Genomic DNA, 13,055 nt, shown 5'->3' with positions numbered 1-13,055 from the left:
ATTTTAAAATCTTTGAATGGTTTTCCTCCATTTTATCTTATACTATTGATTTTCTGTAAACTTAGTTTACCGCACGTGAAACGTCTCTTCATTATAATCAACTTTAGTTATGTTCATAATTTACCTTACTCTTCACATGACGGAGAAATTTACAATTTTCCGCTGGTATCATGCTCTGCACTGAGTGACCGATAGACCGACAACGAACCTACAGGTTACCATGGCAACGTCTCTGACTGCATGACAGCAGGGAAGTAACGTATTGCCATTTTCCTCATCATGCTTTTAAATTCGTGGTTGTTCCTTGGGTAGAAGGCAAGAGAGGCGTCAATCGGCCTATCTGCGGGATATTGGCGGAATATCGTTGTATGTTATAACCGCCCTCGAATAGATTAAGTAATAACACCATTAGTCATCTTCTTATTATTTGTTTATCTAAGAATCACTGGACCTAAATTTCTCTTCTGTTACCGCTTTATTATATCCATAACTCACACTAGCATAATTTATTGAGGGGCATTTGATTTTCCAATACATTCACTTGGCATTTACATATTTGTCGTCATCCGGCTGTCCTCAGTTATAATCCATTTTCTATTACTTTCAACTTTCTTAACTGTATTATTTTCTTCCTTAATTACGCCGTATGTACGCGAGTGCTAGAAACTACTGGATGTATTTCCACCAAGACTCATATTTAGAATACACCTGTCCTTGATAGGTTTTTGGGCAAATATTGTTTCTAAATCCCTGAACTGACTGGGGGTTTAGAATATACGAAACCGAAATAGTGATTTTGCACTTCCACAAAATATACACAACCAAACTTAATGGAAATCTACCTACCTTGGTAGAAATTAATTTCTAAACCTTTTTTCTCATGTGCATCATTTCGATACGAGGATTAATAAGGGAGATATCATTAACGGACCGTTTTTCTGTACAAGTCCCATCGGACTTAACTCACGAGCGGGTGCGTGTAAAGCGTATTCCTTACAACTTGAAAACTACTGAAGACATTCGAACCAAAATTTATATTTAGCATCCACCTGTCCAAAGGTAGGTTTTAAACGTAAATGACATTTCATGTTCCGGAATGGACTGGCGGTTTATAGGGAACCGAAATCGTGATTTTACTCTTCCACAATATATACAGAACAAGACCAATCTGACTGGAAATCGACCAAACGTGATGGAATTCCACCTCTAAACCTTTTTTTTTTTCATGTGCATTTTTTCGTCAGGAGGATTAATAAGGGAGATATCATGAATGGTCACTTTTGCAGGTTAAGTCCAGCGGACATAGCCAAAAAAGTGTTTTACATGGAGCAGATTCCTTATCTATATATATTAAATCGTAACGACTGTGTGCCTCTACACTGACTATTTTGGCGAAATTTTCGTACAGCTTTCCGTTTAAGGGGTAATAATGACCATCTCCATAATTTTTGGTTTAGTTTCCTGAAAGTCCTAATTTTTACCCGCCTCGCCCAAAATCCAGATTGCGGCATAATCTGCCAGAAGAAAAAGAAGATAATTGAAATTTGATAAAATTATACGTTTTAGCCTGTAACAAACGGAAAACATCCTAGATCATTAAATTTTTCACTTTTTATCCGCGAAGAATATCGAAATATGCTGGCAATTTTAATGATGGTGCAGACCTTCGGAAATTCCTATCACATAACGGATTTCACAATCTCCGCTCAATTTGGAATGATCTACAACCTTGGTCTTATGACTTTTTGCCGTATATGTATCCCTTTTACGTTTGATTTTTCTCTATTAATCGATGTTAAGTCAATTTGGAATTTTCACATGCATAATTCATACTTTCAATTAGCCTACTTATATGAAATACAGAATCATCAAACTCTTCACGAAAATTGGCCCACCCAGTAGCCATATGTGAGCCAAATGCTATGTATGTAGCTGTCACATAATTATCCGAAAAGTAATGTAATGTGAGATAATCTTACAAAACCTTTACCCTGTTCCACGTTTCTAACTCAATCTGACCCATGAATAGATGACATATCATAGGACCAGCCATTTAGGCCACTAAATCCGGCGTGTCTTATGGTATAATCCTTTGTCGACATGACGTACGTTTAGTAGCAGTTAATCTGTAAATGAAGGTCTTCAATATTGTAAACACGCATATACTTTCGTATGTCGATCTATATATATTCACTGATGTCGATTTTTAGCGACCGAGAAAGGGTGGGTCTGCTATTGTAATCAGTACTCCCCACACCGACTTTTACTGGCAGTAGGAAAGGGTTCCTTCTCCAACTCCTGTGTAACTGTCATTAGTAAGGAAGGCCTACAATTGTAATGAATAGTTCCCTTCTCGATTTGACTTGCAGAAGACAGGTGAGCATGCAGTTTTGCTTAAAACTCCCCTACCCGATTGTGTTTGGCAGTAGGCAAGGGTGCCCGCCATTATAAAGAAATGTCCTCATCTAAAATGTGACTGGCATTAGGCATAGTGGCCTGCTATTTTGATGGAAACTCACCAACTTGGTGTGACTGGCTGTAAGCTGGCTGGCAGTAGGAAAATGGGCCTGGCATTATAATGATAACTGCACAACTCAATTTCGAGTGATAGTAGGGTAATTGCCTGCCATTATAATAGAAACTCCTCAACTGTAATCTGTCTGGAAGTAGCAAAGGGGGGCTGCCATTTTAACGAAAACTCCCCAAATCGATTCTGTCCGCGTAGTAGGCAATGGGGCCTGCAATTATAATGTAAACCTCCCAACTCGATTGTGAATGGCAGTAGGCAAGTGAGCCTGCCGTTATATCACAAATCCGTAACAAACACTTTACATTGGAAACAACGTACGGGGACCTCCCCATGCTCTTTCTCGGATAACGCTAAGAGACACGCAATTTTAAAACAATCGTATCTACTGCATGTACACTATTTACTTCGATATTCGAATACAATGTAGAATACCGTAGCGAAGCACGGGTACATTCGCTAGTTTTATATATATAGATTTAATCATTTCAGAAACATACATATGCGCTTGTGACGTCATGCGACATGAGGTAAGTCAGTGAATCGCGAGAGAAAGTAAATAGTCTTGAGACGGTCGCGAGTTCGTGACGAGTCAATTTATCGGTACCGGTAATGATTCTGTCAGACAGCTACGCGGAGTTTAACGAGGTTTGCTGGTTGCGGATTGTTCTGCAGTGAGATACTGTGTGGAGAAGAACAGGAGGTCCACGCCCCGGTGTGTCGTGTGATCACTCGAGTTCAATAAATTGGAACCTCCGTGGCTCAGGCGGTAGCGTGTGGGCCTCTCACCACTGGGTTCCGTGGTTCAAATCCCGGTCACTCCATGTGAGATTTGTGCTGGATAATGCGGAGGCGGGACAGGGTTTTCTCCGGGCACCCCGGTTTTCCCTGTCATCTTTCATTCCAGTGATACTCTCCAGTGTCATTACATTTCATCTGTCAGACATTACCCTAATCATTGCCCCAGGAGTGCGACAGGCTTCGGCAGCCGGCAACAGTTCCTTACCCTCGCCGCAAGATGGGGACTTCATTCATTCCATCCCTGACCCGGTCAATGACTGGAAAACAGGTTGTAGGTTTTCATTCAGTAGTTCAATAAATTCAGTGGATAGTAAAAGACGCTATCCCTCTATGCAGATATTTTAGTTTCAAGGACCCTGCTAACCCACAACGAAATGTTACTAAATTTATAATTAGGGCGAAACCTTTACCACGCTTAACGCTGGCTGGATTTTCAGAAATAACTATCGAAGATCATGTTAATGTAGGTAAACCGAGAAGCACATAGTGATATGAAGGAATACTAGGCGTGATCATGAGTGAGGAATAGGCGCTGCCTTCCCTATCGAGTCCGAAAATACTATTGCAGCTCTAATGACCTTAGAAGTACCACCTTTCAAAGCCTCCACAGTAAATGACCTTGTCCTAAATGCCATTACTCAGTACCAGTTAGTTATCTCTTTACCTTCAATATTAACTCACAATAATAAAAGTTAAATTTCCCGCCAGCCTATACAATGAGACAGATGACAAACTACGACATCCATGAAGAAGGGTAAAAGGTAGATGTATCAGTGATTATTAAAGAAATAGGTATCTTTAAACGTTCATCATTCACGTTTCTGTACATCGTAAACAGGAAAAAATAACATCACGGAATTATTTTCCTTCTTTAAAAAAAAAAAAAAGATGGATATTCGCTGTCCGCTATCATAGAAGCCTTATGTAAATTAAGAGTCCACGGGAACTGCGTACGGCAGGCTTTAATGCTTAGAATTCCAACACATCTTTTATGAATATAGTACGTCACATTTTTCAAGTAAGAAGTGTGGTGAAACTTCTTGTATGAAATTCCCCGTGATGCTGACGCAGTGACTAAGAAAGGCATTGATAGGCGAAACTGCAATAATATCTGTATAATATTTTTAAATATGTTTATGTTCACAGACGCATCAACATGACGCCACAGTTGCTCCTCCCACCAACGCCAGATATCCAAAAGCGGATTGACAAGGACCTGTTTCGGACCCGTGATAAGGTTGAAGAAGATATCCGGCAACTAAAACAATGGTTGGCCGTGCAGCCACATTTACCTACAATTGACGGTAGGTACATCTCTTCCTGCTCTAGTAATTTAGCTTCTTTAGTCCTCTGCTGGGATTTTGTTGTAGTGGATTGAGTGGCAATGTTGCAAGCGCCAGTACCAGAATAAATAAGTTTAGAAAATAACTATATATTTATGTTGTAGATTTAATAAGTGTCAAATCACAGTTTATAGTTAGCACAACGGAATGTATTGTAATATCAACTCCGACACGGTGAACTACAGAAACTCGATGCGGCATCGATTCTTCAAGTCACAAGAAGATCTCGAAAAAGACACGGTGTCATCCCATCTTAAAAGCAGTAGAAAGCTCCTTACTACTTTTAGGTCCAGACCATTGAGTGAGACTGGATCTCTCTATAAGTTCGCACTAATATTCGACTGGATTGGCAATAGTTGGAGATGGGGGTTACACATTCGTTCGAACAGTCCAAAATACTTCTGGAATATACCTGGACAATTGTACATCGACGAAACGGTGAATCATCCTACTGGTGAAAGGTAGGCCTATACGAAGTCCATGAGGGACTGAAAATGGTCACCATGTAGTGCGGCGACGTAGTAGCCAACGGCATATTGAGGAAAGCCAAGTGATCCAACTCATGCAAAGAGACCACCACCAACACCACCACCACCCTGTACGGTGCCTTCACGAGGTCTATAACTTCATATCCGAATCGGAACCCGAAATAACTGATAGCGACTTATCGGACCATGTCATCTGCGGTCCAGTTAGGGAATGCACGAATCCGAAAGTAATGACTAAAGGGCGGATTTCGGCATTATTTGCATGTTTTGTTTGTATGCCCATACGAAATAAAGGCGATTCATACCATCTGAAATCGATTCGCTAAGTTTTATGGTGCATAATATGTGCATATTCTTGACATACCTGCATATAAATGCATAATTACAGGATTTATTACTATTTTGTATAAAACAACGTATAATACTGTATAACTTATTAATATTCAAACCGATACAATAATGCAAATAAATTAATATGTAAAAATTCCGTTCGAATTGTTGTTGACAGTCTTAACAAGAGCTGGACAATGTGTACGTTTTTTTCCAGTGGCGTCTTGGTACTCGGTTCCGATGTTGGAATCACAGAAAGATAACGCTTTACGAGACCTGAAGTAGCAGAGAGAAGAGATCCTTCCTCGATACGTGGCAGGGACCAACCTACCCGCCCCCAAAACGTATCCTTATACAGAAGAAATAAAATAGAAACAGCCTGAAACTAAATAATGTCACCATTCTCTATGTTCCTACGGTCTTGTCAGTAGCAGGACATAACCAGTCCAGACAAATTGTCTTGTCCAGACCAATATTTTGTAGCTCTAACCTATCTTTACCGTTCATCTTTCGTGTTATTCAGTATCTGTGGATAATGCGCCGATGTTGGCAACCCTGTTTAGTGCATTACGAGCTCACCGGAGCCGCCGCCATATTGATTCTATAACCTATACTTTCACTTCTTCGTTGTATAAAGATCAGTAACCACTAGAAATCATGCCAAAAGAAAAAGCAGCTAAAAGTATTCTGCTTCAGCAGTTAATATTTGGAGAACCAACCTTATTCCTAGAGGAAAAACACATATTTTGCAGAGTATACAATAGTGCATATGATTCCGACCTCTAGTACTGATATTACTCACGGTACTCACTCACTGTGCATGCGTCGATTAACTCCTGCAATAAATGTAAATGTGATTTCAGCCAGTGTCACCGTCGCTTTCCACAGTAGGCCTATCCATAATCGATATAAACGCAAAAACTTTGGCCAAGGAATGTTCAGTTCAATGTTCAGGCAGATTCTAAGCTGGGGTCATTCATCCAAGTAGCACGCACTCATTATACAAGAAAGTCATTATGACTATGAAAAAAAAAAAGTTTAACAGTATGAAGTAAAGAGCACAGCATATAAACAGCATGGACGTACTCACTTTAAACCACAACATCCAAAACCCAAAATTCCATAAGTTACATAACGCCAAAACCAGCTATGCTAGAAAGTACGGACTTGCCACTGCATGAGAGTGCATTTATTAGAAGAATACGAAATATCAGCGAGATTTTTCTTTCACGCATAATACATCGAACAATTTCACAAGGTACATCATGACGGAGGTAGCATTTTCTTTAATTTCGACAATAAATTCGCCTCCATGATTGCTGGTGCTGGACTCTGTTCAGTAATCGTATCGCTCACCAATTCAAAGTAATTCCTACCTTCGCATCATGAAACGAATACTTCGAACAAACATCTCTACTGCTAACAAATAAGTCTGGTCAAGTCTTTAGGTGTTCCTAACTACATTGCACGAATGCTGAACCACAGATTGGTGTCTAGCAACTTACTCTACATTGGACAAGATATACTAAACCACGGCAACACACTGATGAGCGTTCGAGGGAGTCTACCGATAATCATCCTCACCATTCCGGCGCCAGTCTAAATGATGAACAAGTTTTTCTTTATCCTCCTTGTTTAAGTATTCTTCCACAGCATCCCGAACCGCTTGATCGGCGATGAAACGCTTTATCTTCAGGACTGTGAGGCTGAAGCCCTATTTAAGATAAATTATAATGCTAAAGGTGCGAGCCACCGGGATTAACTAATGAAAGTTAAAATCCCCCACACAGCCGGGAATCGAACCCGGGACCCTTTGGACCAAAGACCAGCTACTAACCATTTAGCCATGGCGCCGGGCAAACTTGAGAGATCTTGGCTGTAATGCGGGTGATACATAAGACCCTAGCGAAAACAGTGCCTACTGTCCACTGTTGCGTTGGCAGCGTGTTGGAGCACAAGAACACTTCGTGGCAGTTTCCCGGCCAAAGCACATTCTTCGCACAAGAACGGAATCATGTCACCTTACGTTCGTTTGGATGTGTCCTTTAAACACGAATGGTGCTTCAATTTTTTTTTTCTGTACTTAGCGAACGCTTATATCAGACTGACCACATTCTGAGCTGCCATCTATTGGCTGCCCCGTTAGTTATTTACCGTCTATGTTTCAAATGAACAACCCTTATAAACGTCATGAGGAGAATTGTTATTTACTGAAATAGCGTACCTTGCACAACAGAAATCCACGACCACTCCATGCCCATGCCTGTAGCGTGTGAGTAACACATTACGCAACTGATCTGAGCTCGTCTATGAATCGACGACACAATTACTGATGACGTTCTGAGGCAGTACATGCGAGCATGCGTGTCTCGTGGTCGCGTGTCACACCACACTAATATGTGCTTTGCTCCCTTTATATGTAGATGATCGCTTCCTGGAACGATTTCTCTTCGGCTGCAAGTACAGCATGGAGAGAACCAAGCGGGTGCTGGACTCCTACTACACCGTGCGTGGCGCTGTCCCAGAGTTCTTCAGCGACAGAGACCCGACGGCATCAACAATGCAGCAGTGTGCTGAAACTCTGTGAGTACCCATTCTCTCTCTCAATTTGAGGAGTATAAAGCATACCTGTTCTCTATTTCTCCTATTTTGCCTCTATCTGAGAGAGGGGGGGAAAAAGGCAAACTGTTGCTATTCCTCCGATGACACTAGCTTTCTAAAGCTAGAGGAAGCAGAACATTCTCAGTCAATGCAGAAGAAACCCCTGTACTTCGCAGTTAAATTCAGATATCCCTGTAATAGATTTTACGGCGTAATATAGAAGAAAACGCGCTGGATTCATTCAAACCTTACTATTCCGAACTATCGTCAGTTCTACGCTCTCATTCAACAATCGCGTTACGCCAGTGGTATCTGGCCACTCTGAAAGTCCCTGGGAACGAACTGACAAATAAAAGAACACACAGTATCATATCTCACGTTCATATTCGAGATTTTGAGAACACTGTTTAGTGGAGCGCACTGTTATTTCTTGCATTCAATAGGACCTACATTTACGAGCAAACCGTTATATGAGTAGGCCTACATCAGTTCCAAAACACCAAATTTAGACCTTCAACACTAGAACATTATACACTGCATAAAAATGCAGTATATTACAAAATGGAGGCACATTAATAAGTTACTTAAAAATGACTTTCAAGAAACTAAGAAAATCAAATAAAGGCCAAAATGTAAAACAAAATATAACTTATTCTTAAACACAACTATGTTTTACATGTAACAAGCTTTAACGGCTTCATTTTAGATAAAAACCCGTATTGTCTCTAAAAAAAGTAGCGAATATTTAAGAATAAATTAAATATTATATTTAAGTGGTCCGCTATTCAATACATATATACATTATTAAATCCAGTACATGTTACTTCCCCTACGGGACATCATCAGCTACAATACATTAGACATAAAAATTACATTACTAAACAGGCAAGACAAATTAGTAACACTTTTATATACAAAGCGTTTAAAATAAATTACTAGCAAACTTTGTTACAGTTTCAAGTCATATATACAATAAAATTGGTGTGAATTGTTAATTACAATTCTTGATGAAGTTCGTGGAAACTAACAGTTGTATTTATAAAAACATAAGATGAACATTGTTGTGAATAAAAATATTTTGATTTTTCTGTTTCTTTTAATTTCAGACAGATCATTATTTAGTTCTACAAATAACTTAACTGCTTCGGCCCCGTGTTACCTTGAAATCCTGAATCGTTCAATCTTAAATACAATTTAAAGGAACGTGTATCAAAGATCTTAAGGATCTATTATCAGGAACCGATTATTATAACCGATCGCCAGGCACTGGATAAATACGATTAAAGTGAGAGATAATGGATGGGTGTAATTTCGGGAAAACAGAATATATATACACTGACAGACAGAGCAAATGCAACACCAAGAAGGAGTGGTCAGAACTTTATGCCAATTGCAGGGTAGACTGACGTCACTGAGGTATGCTCATGATGTGAAATGCGCCGCTGTGCTGCGCACGTAGCGAACGATAAATGGGACACGGCGTTGGCGAATGGCCCACTTCGTACCGTGATTTCTCAGCCGACAGTCATTGTAGAACGTGTTGTCGTGTGCCACAGGACACGTGTATAGCTAAGAATGCCAGGCCGCCGTCAACGGAGGCATTTCCAGCAGACAGACGACTTTACGAGGGGTATGGTAATCAGGCTGAGAAGGGCAGGTTGGTCGCTTCGTCAAATCGCAGCCGATACCCATAGGGATGTGTCCACGGTGCAGCGCCTATGGCGAAGATGGTTGGCGCAGGGACATGTGGCACGTGCGAGGCGTCCAGGCGCAGCCCGAGTGACGTCAGCACGCGAGGATCGGCGCATCCGCCGCCAAGCGGTGGCAGCCCCGCACGCCACGTCAACCGCCATTCTTCAGCATGTGCAAGACACCCTGGCTGTTCCAATATCGACCAGAACAATTTCCCGTCGATTGGTTGAAGGAGGCCTGCAGTCCCGGCGTCCGCTCAGAAGACTACCATTGACTCCACAGCATAGACGTGCACGCCTGGCATGGTGCCGGGCTAGAGCGACTTGGATGAGGGAATGGCGGAACGTCGTGTTCTCCGATGAGTCACGCTTCTGTTCTGTCAGTGATAGTCACCGCAGACGAGTGTGGCGTCGGCGTGGAGAAAGGTCAAATCCGGCAGTAACTGTGGAGCGCCCTACCGCTAGACAACGCGGCATCATGGTTTGGGGCGCTATTGCGTATGATTCCACGTCACCTCTAGTGCGTATTCAAGGCACGTTAAATGCCCACCGCTACGTGCAGCATGTGCTGCGGCCGGTGGCACTCCCGTATCTTCAGGGGCTGCCCAATGCTCTGTTTCAGCAGGATAATGCCCGCCCACACACTGCTCGCATCTCCCAACAGGCTCTACGAGGTGTACAGATGCTTCCGTGGCCAGCGTACTCTCCGGATCTCTCACCAATCGAACACGTGTGGGATCTCATTGGACGCAGTTTGCAAACTCTGCCCCAGCCTCGTACGGACGACCAACTGTGGCAAATGGTTGACAGAGAATGGAGAACCATCCCTCAGGACACCATCCGCACTCTTATTGACTCTGTACCTCGACGTGTTTCTGCGTGCATCGCCGCTCGCGGTGGTCCTACATCCTACTGAGTCGATGCCGTGCGCATTGTGTAACCTGCATATCGGTTTGAAATAAACATCAATTATTCGTCCGTGCCGTCTCAGTTTTTTCCCCAACTTTCATCCCTTTCGAACCACTCCTTCTTGGTGTTGCATTTGCTCTGTCAGTCAGTGTACAAATAACGATGTCTGACTACCAACGGAGCCATTTCAGTCCTACCACTGAATTTAATCGTAAGCGAAAATTAACAAGGTGTATTGGATTATGATTTCCATGAACTTGGACTAGTTCCAAAATAGTAACAATAGTTTGAACAGTGTTTATTAACTACAAAATTCTTCAGTATACCACTTTTAAAGGGCGTTTCTTCCTACACCAGTTATTCACCATTCTTCACTTCTATATCACGCACCACACAAATATCTTCAGAAATATCTTCACAATATGCACATCTAGGATAGATGTGAGCAAATGCATTTTCTCCCAAGTAATAATATTAATAAGTCGACCCCGTGGTGTAGGGGTAGCGTGGCTGCCTCTTACCCGGAGGCCCCGAGTTCGATTCCAGGCCAGGTCAGGGATTTTTACCTGGACCTGAGGGCTGGTTCGAGTTCCACTCAGCCTACGTGATTAGAATTGAGGAGCCATCTGACTATTGTAACGGCCGAGAGGATTCGTCGTGCAGACCACACGACACCTCGTAATCTGCAGGCCTTCGGGCTGAGCAGCGGTCGCTTGGTAGGCCAAGGCCCTTCAAGGGCTGTAGTGCCATTGGGGGGGGGTTAATAATATTAATGTACTTTAAATAATATTTCCGGCATCACCTGAATTCATTCGACAGTGTTCCATTAATTTTGATTTAAATGTATTGGTTTTCATCTTAAGACAGTGTCCATGCAATTCAGAGTAGACTGCCTTAATGAAATGCCAAAAAATGACTTTAAAAGACAAATGATCAAGTCTAGCAGAAGGTGTATATTTCACCAGGGGCGGTGCGTGGTATTGTTGCAGTGTTGCACAACTCCCAATAATGTTACACTTCATTTATCTTTCTTTTTTTGCTAGTTGTTTTACGTCGCACCGACACAGATAGGTCTTACGGCGACGATGGGACAGGAAAGGGCTAGGAGTGGGAAGGAAGCGGCCGTGGCCTTAATTAAGGTACAGCCCCAGCATTTGCCTGGTGTGAAAATGGGAAACCATGGAAAACCATTTTCAGGGGTGCCGACAGTGGGGTTCGAACCTACTATCTCCCGAATACTGGATACTTGCCGCAATTAAGCGACCTCAGCTATCGAGCTCGGTACACTTCATTTATCATCTTTTCCTCTATTGTTTTAGCTTAATAAACCTAACATATATTCAAAAACATGTCAAAATCAACCATCCTTGGTTGTTCGCTGTACTAATGCTTCGTAACGGACCAATAAACGCCGGTGGTTTCGAATCAAACTCAGGGGGTTTGCTTTTCTACGGCAACTCCCTAGCGGACAGCGTGCGCAATGCACTTAAGCAGGGACGAGCCTAAGCCTGTATAGCATCAGGTAGCATGCTCGCCGGTATCGGTCTCTCAGGGAGTTGCACGAGACTAGCAAGTCCCCTGTAGAGAAACAGTTCCAAATGTCCCCGTTAGATCGCGCCACTCCGCGGAGATTACTTCATTCCTACTTTCTCTTCTCTCACAGAGGCAATTTTATTTCCATTTTTTAAAGTTTACAAATTTTGCTTTACGTTGCACCGACGCAGATAGGCCTTACAGCAACGAGGGGATATAAAAGGGCTAGGAGTTGGAAGGAAGCGATCGTGGCTTTAATTAAGGCACAGCCACAGCTTTTGCCTGGTGTGAAAATGGGAAACCGCGGAAAACCATCTTCAGGGCTTCCGACAGTGGTGTTCGAACCCACTATACCCCGATGCAAGCTCATAGCTACGCAACGCAAACCGCTCGACCAACTTGCTGGGTAATTTCTTTTCCACGCCATACCAGGCCACCCACAATATTACCAACATCTTGCTTCAATGAAAATCAGGAGGGCAAATTTTCAATTCAAGTTAGGCAAAAGTAACTGGGCCAGGCTAAGTGGTTCAGACGGTTGAGGCGCTGGCCTTCTCACCCCCACTGTGGCAGGTTCGATTCTGGCTCAGTCCGGTGGTATTTTAAGGTCGTACGTCAGCCTCGTGTAGTAGATTAACTGGCATGTAAAATAACTCCTGCGGGACTAAATTCCAGCACCTCGGCGCCTCCAAAAATCGTGAAAAAAGTCGTAAATTATAGTGTATATTTAACCTCTTCTTTCCAGGGTTGAAATTGCCAGATATATTTCAGTTTTAGTAAAGTAAAGTAAACTCGTGTCCTCATCCCGAGGTCTTTTCAGGCACACCCCAAA

The 13,055-nt window shown here is 42.4% G+C and overlaps 2 protein-coding genes across 2 annotated transcripts in view; one reads left to right on the top strand and one right to left on the bottom strand.

Moving 5' to 3' along the window:
• The window catches only part of LOC137498433 (zinc-regulated GTPase metalloprotein activator 1-like), a 562,086-nt gene that overhangs the window by 147,613 nt on the left and 401,418 nt on the right, over window positions 1–13,055 (bottom strand). The gene's annotated exons all lie outside the window — the stretch shown is intronic.
• Window positions 1–13,055, top strand: part of LOC136863883 (alpha-tocopherol transfer protein-like) — a 78,052-nt gene that overhangs the window by 26,585 nt on the left and 38,412 nt on the right. The window contains exons 2-3 of the mRNA XM_067140268.2: window positions 4,475–4,632; window positions 7,913–8,072. Of these exons, the coding sequence (XP_066996369.1) occupies window positions 4,485–4,632; window positions 7,913–8,072 (308 nt within the window). The 5' untranslated portion in view covers window positions 4,475–4,484. The remainder of the gene's footprint in view (window positions 1–4,474; window positions 4,633–7,912; window positions 8,073–13,055) is intronic.

This window comes from Anabrus simplex, chromosome 2, assembly GCF_040414725.1.
Source record: "Anabrus simplex isolate iqAnaSimp1 chromosome 2, ASM4041472v1, whole genome shotgun sequence".
NCBI classification, from domain to species: Eukaryota; Metazoa; Arthropoda; class Insecta; order Orthoptera; family Tettigoniidae; genus Anabrus; species Anabrus simplex.
The sequence above is the reverse complement of the archived record's forward strand: the minus strand, read 5'-3'. Positions and strand labels throughout refer to the sequence as shown.